We start from the raw sequence: 15899 nt of genomic DNA on the forward strand, positions 1-15899 counted from the left end.
AATCCTAACTTTTCATTTTTTACTGACTTTAAGAACTTTCTAGCTTAAAGTTAGCCTTAGGCAAATACGTCAAAAATTGAAAAGTGGCTTTAAGTTGGTTTTGACCAACTTAAAGCCAATCCAAACAGGCTCTAGGTATGTTGTTGTTAAAGTTGAATGCATTTTACTTGTGAAAAAACGAGATAGTTTTAAACTTGTACAATAAAGAAATTAGTTTATAACAAATATAGTCATGTTTTTATTTATACAAGTAATAGCCAAAAGTCGTATAAAGTATACACCGACTATACATTATGATACACTAAAAAAACTGAATATAGCCTAAGTATACATGAAGTATATACTGACTATAGATGAAGTATATACTGACCATTCAATCCCAACCAACTCAAAATCTCCTTTATACAGCCTCAAATTTTAGATATGAAATCCTCTCGATGTTTTAAGACTTTTGGTATATAATTTGCTCCAAATGATTTATGTTTGAAGTACAACAAATTTTAAAGAAAAAGGAGAAGCAATGATGACAACGAGACAATGAAGATGAACAAGAATGAGGAGAAGGAGACAAAGGAGGAGAGAGGACGACAAAGAAGAAGAGAAGCGTTGTGTATGACCTTTTTTTGATAAATAATATGGTCGAGCAATCATTTTTTCTAATTTGTATAAATTGGGTTAAATAGATGATAAGTAAAATTTATGGTCCGACATTATGAATAATTATCTCAAAAAAATAAAGTTGTGTGAGTGCAAGACCCAAAAACTAATCTGAGCCCAACCCAAATTTTGAGAAGTTGAAAATATTTGAAGATGAGATCTTCAAAATCTAATCAAATTTTTCAGTTAAATATATATTTAAAAATAATTTTTTAAAATTTATGATCAAATACTAACTACATTTGATGAAAATAAGTTTTTTTTTTGGGTCAAATATTTAGCAAATTATGTATGTTAGATTTGATTAGAACGGTAAAAACAAGGATTCAGTTGGGAACTCAAATCTAGAGATGCACTAGTAACTTCAATTATTTTTATATCTAGTAAAAATTCTGTGTTGTATTCATATTTATAATAAAAATAAATGTCCAATTTTAAAAAATTAAGATTTAAGTGATCTATAATAATTAAGAGCAATATATTAAACTTATCATTTTATTTATTAATTTTTAAGAAATATGCTAAATCAAATATGAATAAGTAAATAAAAAATGAAGCGAGTCATTTTTAAAATTTGATTGATTCCGCTCAAATTTTACCGAAAAAATTTATTGAAATATCACATAAAAATAAACCTACTATTTTGATAAATTTTAATAATCAAAATTGCTCAACAATATATTTAAAAAATTATTAAACTTACCTCAAACTAAAAAAAGTATTTTTTATTACTTTCGATAAACTTATAATAAAATTTTATTCAAAATAGAAAATATCTCAATGACTATTACAAATATCAAAAAAAAGGGAAAATGAACTAACTATTACCATATTTTTTTTTTCTTTATTCAAAACATATAATCTTATGTCATTTGTAATTACCCATCTTAAAAGGAAAAATAATTATAATCGTCACAAATAAATATCTAACATTTTTTTAATCAATAAATTGGATAAATATTAATTTAATTTTCCATATATATCTTTTTTTTTACCTATTTATATATAAATGAATTAAAACCATCTCCCTCCCTCTTTCTTCTCTGTTGCTTTTTTGCTGTGTCGGAGCCTTCTTTTTTCTCCGGCAATCGCCGGCGCCGACGACCATTTCCCGCCGGTAAAGGTTCCTTCTTCACTTCTCTGGTTTCTCTTTACTGGGTGTTCTTCCTTTTTGCTTCATTCGATTTCTTCTGTTAGTAGTTCATCTCTTGTTGCATTTAGTTTTGTTAGCAAAATCAATCGAGGCGAAAATGTAGTATGATTTTTTTTCAGTTTTCCGAAGTGGGTTTGGAAATTCACCAAGTTTTGTGCTGTTCTGTCGATTTTTTCTGAGTTTATTAATTTTGTTGAGTGATCTGAGTTTGTTGTTATGATTTTTGAATTTTTTGTGTCTTTCTTTGTTTAATTGGATTTAGAATTGGGAATGTGTTTCATTTGCACTTGTTTGAGATGGGTTTTTAGTTGTTTCTTTGAATTTTGATTATTTTATATTCTGGTGTGTTGAGCTCACATTTGTTAGATTTGGTTAGAATTGCTACTCTTATCAATTTCAATAAAATTGTCAGTTACCGAGAGTCCAAAAGGTAATGGGAAGGTAGTGATAAGGTCTGCTTGTAGTCTACCCTCCATAGACTAGACCCCACTTGTGGGATTTCACCGGGAATGTTGTTGTTGGGAGTCTAAAAAGTGTTTTTGACAAAAATTTGCTAGCGAAAACAACTGAGGTTAGTTTATGTATCTAATAGAGTTAAAATGTAGTATTTTTTTCAGTTTTCTTAAGTAGGTTTGGAAATTCACCAAGTTTTCTGCTGTTCTATGATTTTAGGTTTTAGTTATCCCATCCCTAATGAGCTAGAAGTGGAACAATTTCTCTTAGCCTTTTGCTTGAGAGTAAGACTTGAGTGTAGAAAGTTAATTTTATTGAGTTGTACTAATATTGTTGAGTGATTTGAGTCCGTTGTTAAGATTTTGAATTTTTTTTGTTTTGCTTTATTCAATTGGATTTAGAATTGGGAATGCGTTTCATTTGCAGTTCTTTAAGATGGGGTTTAGTTTGTTTGAATATTTTCCCCTTCCTCTTCTAAATTTTGATGCTTTTATCTTGTTTCCATTTTGTTCTGATGTGTTGAACTCACATTTCTTAGATTGGTACAAATTACTACCCCTATGTGTCGTAGTTACCATTTGGAGAGTCGAAGGATATTTTCATTTACTATGTTTTTTTTTCAAATACTTATTAAATATTTGAATTGTTAACTATTGCGACTTATAGTACTTTTTATGGTTTCAAGTTTATTTTTTAAAAAAATTGAAGATTCTATGTCCATATTCGAAGGGGAGCCTTGGAGTAACTAGTAAAGTTGCTGCCATGTGATCAGGAGGTCACGGGTTCAAGCCTTGGAAACAGCCTCTGGCAGAAATGCAAGGTAAGACTGCGTACAATAGACCCTTGTGGTCGGGCCCTTCCCCGTACCCTGCGCATAGCGGGAGCTTTAGTGCACCGGGCTGCCCTTTATGTCCATATTCAAGACGAACATTAGTTGGTTTGATCCTCACACTCCGAATAAAGTCACATAAATTGAAACAAGCATGGAAAGGAGCATGCTTACCACCAATCTTTAATACTATATGCTTTGGTTTGTAAGCTTGGATTTTTTCCATATTTTCTATCGGAGATTTGTCATGCAATGTTCTACATTTTTTATTGTCTTCTTTGCTTCCTAACTGATTCATTTATTTTTTTCCCTTGTAGGCTACAGTGAATGAGTGTTGCTACTATTGAATGATTGAGTCCATGCCTGCTACGCCTACGAAGAAGGTCTAGATTCGATTTTCGTCCATCTTATATTCTTTATTCAGCATAATATTCATGTCCAGTTATCTTGTAAAGGAGGTTATATTGTTTGCTGTACCATTGTCGATTATGGGGCTACATACTTGAATCTAGACAATTGTTTGCTTTCTCGTGATAAACGCCTGTGCTCTTTTTTAGTTCTATTAGTAAGTTTGTGGTTTTGACATTTATTTTCTTCCATCTGTCTTTTCTTTGTTATTATTTCTTGTTAGAGATTTCTCACTCATGAAGTGAATTCTATTATAATTTGAAAAATATGCAGCAGTTGAGAACGCTGTGCTTTTACTTATTGATGCCCTGCTAGCTAATCTATCAAAAGTAGTGGATTCTTTCGGTCCTTGTATTGTAAGCTTATATTTATTGGACATATCTTTGTTTAGTCTGAAAAATGATAAATTAGTGAAAGAAGGTGCAAAAACCTGAAGTAATTGATAAAAGGGGTAAAATATCACTTTTAAATGTGTTGGCAGGTTGTTATGACTTTGAATATTTCACATATCTATTCATGGCCTTCTATTTCCATCCCATTTATTCAAAAGATGTCAAAATCATAAATAAGGCACTAATAGCTTCAGTAATTAATTAAAAAGGGGGGGGGGGGAATTATCACCTAGGGTAAAGAAAATGCTCTTCTAATAAATCTAAAGCAAAGAATAATAGGATATCCAAGTAATATTTTACCACATAAAAAACAGTACTGCTCTAGTTTTAAATGGTATGTCAATCATTTAAAACTTATTCTTTTGATAAGGATCCTTTTTGATGTAATATATGAGTACGCTTGCACCTAAGCTTGTAGCCCAGTGGTCAATGAAGTGTGTTGAGAATCATGAGGTTTAAGTTCAAATCTCAATGGAGACAAAAATACTAGGTAATCTCTTCCCATATGTCCAAGCCTTGGTGGACATAGTTCCCTGTGCTTGTGGGAATTAGCATGTACCCCGTGAAATTAGTTGAGGTGCAAGCAAGCTGGCCTGCGCCACAGTTATATAATTTATTTATTTTTTTGCTACTGACCAAACACAGACTCTTTCTTGTTGCTGTCTTCTATCTGTGGCTGCAGACATCATTTGTTGTTGGAGACAAATTTTGTCCCTAATCTGCTTTTCTGATTCCTTTCGGCTTAACTATCGTTTTTATTGGCATAGTCTAACTAGAAGGATCCGTTATATATTTTCTGTTTTCTTATATTCTTTTGCCTGGGCTATTCCTTTTTTAGAAAATTTGGTATTTTATAGTTTTAGCTATGGTAAAGCCTGAGTAGTGTAGTGGTGGAAATGCGTCAGCTAAAAATCCTATGAGATTGCTGACATTTTGTTCTTATATGATTTTTAGTGAGCTTCTTCTTATGGAGTCTGGTGTGTGCGTGTGCTTATGTTTGTGATCTCAACATCTTCTTACTATGCATTTTGTTTTCTTTGTTCTGTACAGAGTGCTTCCCATTGTGGGATTGGGCATGTATTCAACAAATTAATAAGCGAAATTGGAGATCCTGTTGACTTTGAACTTCCAGATTGGTTGAGTAAATGGCAACCCACTACCTATCCCTATACCTCTATAAGGCGTAGTATCCTTCAATAGAAATAGTTATCATGGCTTTATTAGATGCGTGATAAATTTTGATAATTTGTTTCCTAATAAAACATCTCTTAGTTCTATACATTGTTTGATAAAATAATTGATTATGGTGTTCTGTTTGATGTGCACTGTTTCTTATCTTTGTGTCTACGTTTGGCCTTTCTCCTTTTCTATTAGTGTCAGTATTAACTACTTGAAGATATATACCTCACCAATAAGGGTAAGCGGCGGCTAAAAGATGATGGCATATCTTGTGCCTGCAGTTCAACAGCAGAATCTTCGGACGTGTGTGGCACGGATTGTCTTTGTAGGTAAGGAGGACTTAGATTAAAATTCATTAGCAGTTAGAACTTCGATTGAGACATAAAATATATTTTTTTGGAAATTGCATCCCCATGACCTGCTGCATAAATTTGTCGATTGGGAGTTTTGTGGAGAAGAAGAAACAACAATCATGGCACCTCCATCTCCAACGGAGGATAAATCATATTTGTCGGAGGAACTCACCGACCGTGCCGGCGATGACGAGAAAGTAATTGACAGAGAAGAAGAAGTCAAAGAAGTTGAATTCGGCGATCACTTTTTCTTTCTAATTTCTTCCACTTCTCTTCTTGGTTTACCTCATTTTTTCTTTATTTCATGCATACAAATCACTCCTTCAAGTTGCCCAAAAACAAACAGTAGATCTGTAACTGTAAAAATTATATTAGAATGCTATAGGTCGGAGTTCGTCGGTACTCCAAGCTGGTTTATGTCGAGAACCAAGTGCACAAGTAATGTGCCAAAAAATGATAAAACCCACTCTGTGTGTTTGTCTGAAATCAAAATATAATCCTCTCCTCTTATAACAATAGAGAAAATAGATACATGGAGATACTTTGAGAATTAAAAATGGTAGGAGAAACATTTTAAAGATTTTGTATAAGAATCTGCTATGGTAATTGAACTAGAATAGAAAAATCCCATAAAGGAGAGAAAACCTTATTGGTTATAGAAAAAGGAAATAAATAAGAAGAGAGGGAGGAAGGAAAGAGTGTTATGGAAAGAAAATTAAACTAATCTTGGGATATTTTTTATAGAGATCTTTCTCAAAAAAATATTGTTTATAGAGATCTGGGTGGGTGGGTTTGGGGGAGGGGCAGTGATAGAGATAGAGAAGAAAGAAAAAGTGAGTGAAAAAAATTAACATAATAAAAAGAGAAATAAACAAGGAAAAGAATAAGAAAACAAATGAGCATGTTATTTTTTAAAAAATGTACACAGGGAAATTGGGAGGGAAATAGAAAAGATAAAGAGAAGAAAGATGATAGATAGTCAAGTCGCAAGGAAGGGTAAATGGGGAAATGGGAAGGGAAATAGAAAAGCAGAAGTTGGGTGTGGGTTGAGTATTTTGGTAGGAATATGGGAGGGGAAGAGGGACAGAAGTGGAAATGGGGAGAGATTGCATGGTGTGGTGGTGGTTTAACCTGTGAGTATGATGCTTGCAGGGGTGGGGTGTTCCAAATGGCGAGGGAGGCAGCTTCTGACTATGCTGTAAATAGTAGAGAGCAAGGTTCCCGGCATAAGGGTTAAGGTGAGATCATGGGAGGAAAGCTGGACTTTGACGAAAGGGGATGTGGGAAAGCCTCGGATTCAGTTGGTTAAAAGAAAGAAGCCTTAATATGTTAAATATCATAATAGGCGTTTATCCAGCAAAAGTTATCCCCAGACAACAATCGTCCCCCTCCCATAAATAAAATGGTGAGACTTCTTCAGATGATTTATAGAATCATCCTATCACGGGTGCTCCAAAATGTGAGATTATGTTGGAAAAATCTTATGCAAACCTTAATCTGACGAAGTAGCACCTGAGGCGCAAAAGAGATACTACTTTCAGCATCTTTTGTGACATTTAAACCATCTTTAAAGTCGTGGATTGTTAGTTATTTCACTTCGCTCTTTCTTGCAGCATACTATGGTCTAGCTGCACCTCGGGATGTAAATGTGGGAGTTCTTGTCTGAATAAGCCATTCCATCAACGTCCTGTGAAGAAGATGAAAATAGTAAAGGTATGCACATAAACTTTTAACATAGATATTTGGACTAATGTTAGTTATTGCGGGTATTTTGACACCTTGTAGTCATTATTTATATCATTTATGACCTTGTAGTTATTAGTTGTTTCTTTGTCTTTTGTAAGAGTTTGTAGACAATTCCTTTCTCATGTACATTTTCATTTTTCTGACAACTGATGCCAAGGAACTTTGCTTAGAACCTGATGTTTCTTATTTCCACTTTTAAGAGGTATTTTCTTCGATAATAAACTATATGTCAAGTTAGTTTGATCATAAGAGAAGTTAATGAAATAATTAAAAATAATTACAGGTTTCCACGTGAAACATTATGTGTCAGTGAGTCTTCAAGTGTTGATTACTTCAAGGGTTCCACACACTTTTTTCCAGCGAAACAAAAAATTAAAACACATAATTGTGCAATTCAAAGTATAGAACATTGTCATTTTTGTAGGGTCAAATTGGCTGATTGAGTGATTTCAGTCTTAAATCACACATAAATTAGTTGCATGTTGAAATGAAATTTAGATACTTATAAACTGCACAGAAGTACTCTCATTTGCAATTTCTCCCATTTCAACAATGACGACAAAATACATTTCAAAACTTAAGTCAAAGTACTATTTTCTTTAGACTCTTGGGAAGTGAAATTAGACCAAATTTTTGGCAAAGGGGGTATGTATCGTAAAAGATGCACCTCATGTTAAGATAGTTGGGCAAGAAAGAAAATTACTATTATGCACGTAGATATTCTGTCTACATGAGGCCAGGGAAAACTTGGGCAACTATGTCTGGTCTTGTTCATAATATGTCTGGTCTAGTAAGTTTAAGAGACCTTCAAGGATGCTTAATTGGTTTTTTCCTTTTCCTTTCATTGTAGTGGGGTTTCATATTTAGTGATAGAAGTAAACTACCTTTAGCTCTCCTAAAACATCTAGTGGAAGAAGCTCTACTGATCCAAAGTAGGATCTATTGAAAGAAGTTCTAGGTCTTCATGTCATGTTTTGTCATATGAGGTGTACTAACCTTTGTGCAGCACTGAAGGTAGGATGAGCATAAGTTTCAATAATGTTCTTCACTTCTTTGTGGTCTTTGTTTCTTTGTGGAGTTTGAAAGTTCCCCTTTTGATGGTTGCTACTATTCTACTATTTTACCTTCCCTTCTGCTTACATTTATCTGCTTGCAATTTGAAATAAAAGTCATTAACACAACCTTTAGTTAGTTACTAATAGATCTAGAGATTGCCAGTATTCTGAATCTGGCAAATTGTTCTGCCAATTTCCTTGACCAACCAGACAATACCCTGTTAATTTAAGTCCCTAATTACAAGGTTACTGACAATCACTTTTGACACCAATGTCTTTGATAAAGCACTGTCAAATTTTTCAGATGTGCTTTAATATTCTGCATTCTTTTTAGGAACTCTTTTGTCAACTTTCACTCTTTAAAAGAAAGAACTTAAGGAGAGGGCGTAGTTATTATTTTTGCATTTTCTTTATCAAGTAAAGTGAACTGACTTTCATTTATTTGCATCCAGAGGATGCTAATGGGCAATGGCTACAGCATAGCTACTTTAAGCAAATCTATGAATTGATCAAGATTCTTGACATTTTCAAGATTACACCAACAAAAAAAGTTTCCTAAAAACCTATCATTTACCACGTATATAAGAGGGATAATTAAGCAAAATGACCCTCATAAATCCTTTCTCAAAATAGCCCAATAATCAATTTTTACCAAAAAAGACCATTCGGCACTTTTCAATTGCAAGCGAAGTACAATTCGCGCCAAAAGTGCAGGCTGGTACCATTTTTCATACTCTATGCTGCATTTAATTTCAGTCACGTATCTGGTGAAGATTCAAAGAAATGTCGCTTATTTTGTTTTCTTCTTATTTTTCGTTTCTTTTGAAAACCAAGCAATAATCATCTAAGAACATCAAGTTTTGTTGACACATACACGCAGACTGAGAAATGTGGCTCTGGGATTGTGGCAGATGAAGATATCAAGAGAAAAGAGTTTGTCATAGAGTATGTCGGAGAAGGTGAAGTTCTTTCAGTTTCTTGCTTAATACGAAGAATAATTCATGTTCTGTTGATTCGAGCTCTTAATTTAGTAAGTTACAACTGCAGTTATTGATGACAAGACATGTGAAGAGCGACTTTGGAAGTTGAAGCACAGTGGGGAAACAAATTTTTACTTGTGTGAGATCAATAGGAATATGGTGATTGATGCCACTTACAAGGGCAACAAATCCAGATACATTAATCATAGCTGTTGTCCAAATACTGAGATGCAGAGATGGTATATAATTGTCATTAATATTTACTAATTATTTGTAGTTCTCTAAAATTTAAACCCTCTTCTCAAGGAATATCAACTTATTGTGTGATTTATTTGTTTTCATGCTCAATCATATTTTCAGGATGATTGATGGTGAGACAAGAATTGGGATATTTGCGACACGTGACATTAAAAGGGGCGAACATCTGACCTATGATTATCAGTATGGACATTGAATAATTTTTTGTTTTGTTTGTTTTCAGTCATCCTAACATCTTCTTTCAGCAGTCTGTTATCTCAGAGTGTGCATTTTCCCTTCGTCTAACAAGTGCAGCAGGTTTGTTCAATTTGGTGCAGATCAAGATTGTCACTGTGGTGCTATAAAATGCAAGCAAAAGCTGGGAATCAAACCTAACAAACCTAAACTTCCTTCTTCAGATGCTGCTGCATTAAGGCTAGTGGCATGTCAGATGGCTGCAACCTCTCCCAAAGAGAAAGCACTGCTATCTGCAAAACATGTATGTACCTCTGCACTGTCTGTGAACATCTGAGATGCAAGAGCAGCGTGTGTCATCTGGAATCATTCTTATGGGTTGGACGTTACTGTCTAGATAAAGGGCAGCCCAGTGCACTTAAGCTCCCTCTATGCGCAGGGTCCGGGGAAGGGCCCGGCCACAAGGGTCTGTTGTACGCAGCCTTACCTTGCATTTCTGCCAGAGGCTGTTTCCAAGGCTTGAACCCGTGACCTCCTGGTCACATGGCAACAACTTTACCAATTACTCCAACGTTACTGTCTAGATGTATGACTAAATTTGTTAGTACTTGTCCATAATTGTTGTGGTGATTTGTGAAGATGAAACTGATAGCAGATTAGACCTTCAGTGTTATTGAGCCAACATATTTCTGTTCCTTTCTGAATTTTTTCAGAGGAAGATATAAAGAGGATAGGTACTTGGAATTACTGTCTAAAAGTAGTGCGTCCATTCCTTTTCCCGATTGGGTAGGGGCCAACCTGTTGAAGATCCTGCTGCTTTTCCCTGGAAAGAAACTTTGAAGATCACTTTCCTATACCAAAATGACAAGATTTGTTCTGACAATGGAACGTCTTGCATTTGTTGGAAAGTAAAGAAGGGAAAGAAGAGAAATATTATAAGATAGCCCATGTATGTGGTTTTATGCATTCAATTTTTTACCGTGACCCGTATTTATATGTTTGTAGAAAAAACACAACAATTTCAAACCCTGTGTGGACTAGAGGTTAAAATGATGATCATAAGCTATTTTGTCGTATTTGAAATATAAAGAAAGGCAACATGAGGATCATGAGTGATTTATGTGAAGACGAAACAGCCCTACTTTTTCTGAGGTAGAAGTGTGAAAATTGCACGATGGTTATTGGTACATGAAGTATGTTATGAGTTCATATCCTGTTATGGTTTCTTGTAAGATGAACATAGTTGGAATCGTGCCTGAATGGTTGGATGACTGACAGAGTATTGTTTGTGTTTGGTATAGACCAGCCCCATGGTATTTCCAGATCTATGAGCCTAAGTTGAGAGTGGTAGATGCCTGTCTCAATATCACCAGACTTGGATGAGAAAGGGAGATCATTCTTAGGCGGGTTAAAAATATGTTCTTTCACTAATTAGAACTTGGTTTTGGCATTTTGCAATGTCTGAACTTTAATCTAACTAGCCACTAGCCAGCTCTTGCCTGAAATTGATAAGAGTAGTGTCAATAATGTTTCGGTAATCTGTTTTGGTTCTTGCTTCATAAATGTATTTACGCATGAATATTTTAAAGGAGTTGCAAAGCACTCTAGATTTGAGTAAGGCTAACTGTTTCTTCTTATTCTCTCTTTTCTGATTTGTTTTCTTGTTATTCTTTCTTTTCCAGGATTTGTTTCTTCTTCTATATCTTCTTTGCAAAGTGATGTTATTAAGGAAGAGAGGGTTTTGAAATTCGTTTCCCTTGTTTAATTCTCATAAGAAGTGAAGACATCTAACTTTGATATATGCAAAGAGGAATATAAGAGAAAACAAGATGAGGAAATTATTCTCCCTCAAACCCATTTACTTGTTTGATAGGATAACACTGAGAATATTTGCTCACTAAAGTTTACACTGATTAAAACGAACAAGTTTCTCATCTCATTTGCACTTCCTTCCAAGACCAAGTTATGGATTTGTTTCCTCTTCTGCTTATTTCCTTCTTATTTCTCCCATTTTACTACCTTTGTTTGCATTGATGGATACAGATCAACGAGTTGCATACATTTTGTTGCCCAAAGAGGCTATATCAAAAGCTCTTCAAGTATCCTTTAGATTCCTGTACTACAATATCTATTTCTCCCGATATTGTACTAATGTACTTATTAACCTTTTCTTCACTTCTATTCCAGGATTCTCAAACTGAAGTTCCTCCAAAAAGTAGGTTATGTATTCATTTGACTTACAATATATCTGTGTTAGTGACGTTAACTTTTGTTTGATTTAACTTGGGCCTCATCCTGTTTAGGAAATTGGAGTTGCGACTCTGCTCGGAGAATCCAGCATCCTCGTAATTGTATAGGTCAAATCATAAGAATAATTCGCTCTTCTGACCAGAGGTATGTCGGTCTGTTCGCTTGTGTATTCTTTTCGTCGATATAGGCACTTCTTGCATTTTCTATCAGCAAGTGATGGAAAATCTGCAAGTTCTCGTTCTATGAGAAATTTGTGATCGAGTACCAATTATATTCAATATGTATGTTGTCTTTATTATTGTTTTCTATTACTATCATCTTGTGGTTTTACTTTCAGTTATCTTGGAGTTTTTCTTTAAAATAAAATAATAATAGGATCTTTCAAAAATTTATACATTGAGGTTTAAAACTTGTATATTTTTTATCCCCTTGACCGTTCCTGTAGTGTAATTAAGTACACAGAACCTTGAACTTGAATAGCTATAGATTGAACTTATCTTTTATATGCAGAATAGATTATGCATTATGGATAGCGACAGTTATATAAGTTTTGTCCATGTCTGAGTAAAAGATATTTCCTTTGGTCTCCTAATGCTGTTCTGCCTATTAGAAAAGAGAAAAAGATTGCAAGCTTCCATACGTGCTCCAGTTTTTCTCCATTTGAGTCATAAATCAGCTGTCCGCGTACATATGCCTGAGAAAGTGCAATTAGAAAGGAATCAAATCACCTAGACATCTAATATGCCTAAATATGAGCTTTGCTGGTTGGAGTATAGTATTTTGGCCTCCACTTTCATAATTTTTAGCTTTTTTTTTTTACTTTGAATTATCTCTTAGTTTTTTAGTCAGTCTATTCTAATGTCAGATTTCAATTTTAAATGCTGAGAAATTTTCACGAAACCTTCCATATATTCATTTCTAACCAGAGAAGTAATTAGAAATTTGTTTCACATGTAGTCTTTTCTTTTCACATAGCATCTCTTTTTAAGGTCTCTTTGTAACTTTTTCTTATGTAATCCTCAGGTTCGTACTAAACATTCTTTGCATTAGGAATTGTCTACTAACTTTATATGTATGTGGTAGCTGAGTATAAAAATGATCTTGATCTTGTTTACTTGATATTTAAAGAAATATCTTCTAAAGGTAGAAGCTAGAGAAAGTTTCTCTGTTGGACACTCTATTCATTGGTTGGCCTTTTAATCTTTGGTTTCTTCTCATTTATTTGTTCATATTTTTACGTTTTTCAGTCCTGTTGACTTCCTGGAGAAGTATCTCTGTGGGAACTCTATCCATTAGTTGGACATTTAATCTTCGGTTTCTTCTCATCTATTTGTTCATGTTGTTACACTTCAGTCCTGTTGATTCACTGGAGTCTCAAGTACCTGATGTTTCCAGTTTCTTTGGAATTATAAAACGGTTTGACAGTATCGCCAAAAAACATCTGGTAAGGAAGCTTTGAATTGTTTCTTGTGTAACTTGGACACCTGTGATTTGGCTGAAGATTTACTCTTGTTCTCATCCCCCACCCGCCCTAACTCGCCCTAACAGATCATGTTTGAAGATGGTAGTGTTGAGCACCTTGACTTGTCAAAAGAAGATTGGGAATTTTGCAACTCTTCTTAATCAGGTATTTTGTCCCAACTTTTTATTGAAGTTTCAACCTATTATGTATTTCCTAGTGTAGTTGAAATCCCAAAAAACGATTTTCTTGAGCATGTGTCTATCGGAAACAGACTCCCTACCTCACCAAAGTCAAGATTTGCATACACGCACGCTCCCCAAAACTTCTTGTTGTACTGCAGTTGAAATGGATCCATGTACCTAGTTCAGGTTAAAAGGGTGAATTTTAATCTATGACTGCTCGGACTTTCCAAAAATGCTGATGCAGACGGATCCTCTAAAAACAGACTACTTTTGGAGGATTCGGCACGTACTGGTCGACTTCTTTTTAATGAGTCTGAGCATCATAGATTTTACTTAGGGATACTTTTCTTAGGAGTCATCAGAGATTTATATACCAGTAGAAAATATAGAGAACTTATAGTAGTACCTTTTATTTCTATTTTGTATAATATTCACATGAGATTAGGTTGAATGGAGCGATGTCATCAATGAGGATTCATATAGTTGGGGTTGAGGCATTGTTGTTGTTGTTGTTGTTTTTGTTTTTAATGGAATCCATAACAGAACAACTATTTTTGCAGGTCTTATGCTGTCGAAATAAAGATATACATGATTCAACTACAGTAGCTGATACGCGACATATTCTTACAATCCAAAGTTGCAAAGGGTCCTCTAGCTTTGCTCCTGCTGTACCAAATGTGCAAAGTTTCCTTTTAACGAATTCTTTCGGGTGATAATTTCAGAGAAGATTTGGTTTCACAATTTCTTGAACTTGCTAAGTTATATAGTTCATGACTGTTGTGACTTTGATATGCTTTACTTGATTCAATGGCCTATCGAAAATAATCTTTCTGTGAAAATATATGGGATATGTTATTGTTGTTGTTATCGATTTATTATGCTACAAATATCATTGCTCAAAACAGGAAGTAATCAATTTAGTGACTTCTGAATACTGTATGCTTGAAGAAAAATAAATAGAAATAAGTCTTGTAGGATTTTGCACCAAGCAATTCATTTTACACAATGATTGAATGTAATTAACAGCATAACACATTGTGATTACACTTCGTATGCCTATTGGCAAACAAATGTTGTAGTAAACAAAAAAATAGTTTCGTGTTTTTATTCGTCACAATTCGATTTCTTTACTGGTTAATGACAATTTCAGAAGTTTAAAATTAGATTGGCTAGTCAAGAACTCGAAAATTCAAAATATAGAAATTGTGAAAATGAGGATAATGTGATGTATGGTGGACATATTAGGAGAAATAAGATTAGGAATGGGGATATTCGCGATAAAGTTGGCGTGACTTTGATGAAGGATAAGATGCAAAAAATAAAATTGAGATGGTTTGGACATGTGAATAGCATCCCCATGGAAGTAACGGACTGCCATGATCAACTTATCGTTTGCAGGAATATGAGTAGTAGCAATATAATGCTCCAAGTCCCACAAAAAGTTTACCAATTTCTTGGCACCACGAATACCATCAAACAACTTTGGTTTAGAAATTTTGAATCTTGGCATGTTCTTCACCTCCTCTAGATAGATTTGCAACAGCCAAACGAAGTACTGTCACCTCCGTTTTCAGATCTTCGTTGTTGATGGTGTTCGTTGCAAAAAGCCTGCAATTCGGTCAACTTGCCATCAACAATCCCATGATAAGTTTGCATCACTGCATAGATGCCCTGAATTTGAGTTAGAACGTCTACCACATGTCCTCATCGTCGTCTGCCAGACCTAGCATGACCTCCAATCGTGCAGCCTTCTCACGTAGTTCATTGTAACTGTTTTCGCTAGCCATGTTCAGTGTCGAAATCCTTTGCTCTGATACCATTTGCAAGAGGTTCAAGACAATATGATCTAACCCATTTCGACAGTCTTACACACTTAGACTCAACCCTTTTCTTTTTTTTCCTCTCAATCTAGTCTCACGCTTAACCAATGCATACGAAATCAGAGCAACACAAGCGCATATATAAACAAGTCCCAACTTTATATTAAACTTGTGCCACAAAAACACACACAAATGTTTAACTTTAACAAAATTCGACCTTAGCCTATTCTGCCTGAGATTGGTCTTCCTGTGCCAATAAATAGGCCGCAACACCCAGTCACATGCTAGGCACATGTCAGTTGATATCCCCAACTCATAGGCAATTCAAATTTCAAACAAAACAAGTCTTATCTAAAATGCTGACAAGCTACAACGGCTAGAAACTACCAAAATCGCCAAAATGCCAACGTATGTGCGAGGTACACACGGGCAACCTTCAAATCTGGCACCAAATCTTACCTCTGGTCATCTTGCTTCGCGCCTACCCACGTGCCTGCGTTGTTCCCAGATCCTTCCCCACACAGCTTGCCATTGTGGTTCAGTTTCCT

The 15899-nt window shown here is 34.7% G+C and overlaps 1 protein-coding gene across 2 annotated transcripts; it reads left to right on the plus strand.

The window, feature by feature from the left end:
* The first annotated feature begins 1680 nt into the window (after positions 1-1680).
* On the plus strand, positions 1681-14404 carry LOC129887798 (histone-lysine N-methyltransferase ASHH3-like). Of its 2 annotated transcripts, none has more exons than XM_055963026.1 (14): positions 1681-1774; positions 3410-3475; positions 4943-5078; positions 5289-5400; positions 7038-7137; positions 9106-9184; positions 9273-9444; positions 9566-9646; positions 9761-9941; positions 11825-11852; positions 11941-12031; positions 13241-13331; positions 13436-13514; positions 14092-14404. In XM_055963026.1, the coding sequence occupies exons 2-13, from the start codon at positions 3440-3442 to the stop codon at positions 13508-13510; spliced, it is 1182 nt and encodes a 393-aa protein (XP_055819001.1). In that variant the 5' UTR covers positions 1681-1774; positions 3410-3439; the 3' UTR covers positions 13511-13514; positions 14092-14404. The 2 variants fall into 2 exon arrangements, with proteins under 2 accessions (XP_055819001.1, XP_055819002.1); XM_055963027.1 differs by having other exon boundaries at positions 1686-1780.
* The last annotated feature ends 1495 nt before the right edge of the window (positions 14405-15899 follow it).

This window comes from Solanum dulcamara, chromosome 4 (assembly GCF_947179165.1).
Source record: "Solanum dulcamara chromosome 4, daSolDulc1.2, whole genome shotgun sequence".
NCBI lineage: Eukaryota > Viridiplantae > Streptophyta > Magnoliopsida > Solanales > Solanaceae > Solanum > Solanum dulcamara.

Bases quoted from the DNA above. Each gene is read 5' to 3' on its own strand.
- LOC129887798 (XM_055963026.1), top strand. From the start codon at position 3,440: ATGATTGAGTCCATGCCTGCTACGCCTACGAAGAAG. The intron at 9,185-9,272 runs GTGAAGTTCTTT...TTACAACTGCAG, and splicing joins CATAGAGTATGTCGGAGAAG to TTATTGATGACAAGACATGT. The intron at 9,942-11,824 runs GTATGTACCTCT...CTTCTATTCCAG, and splicing joins CACTGCTATCTGCAAAACAT to GATTCTCAAACTGAAGTTCC.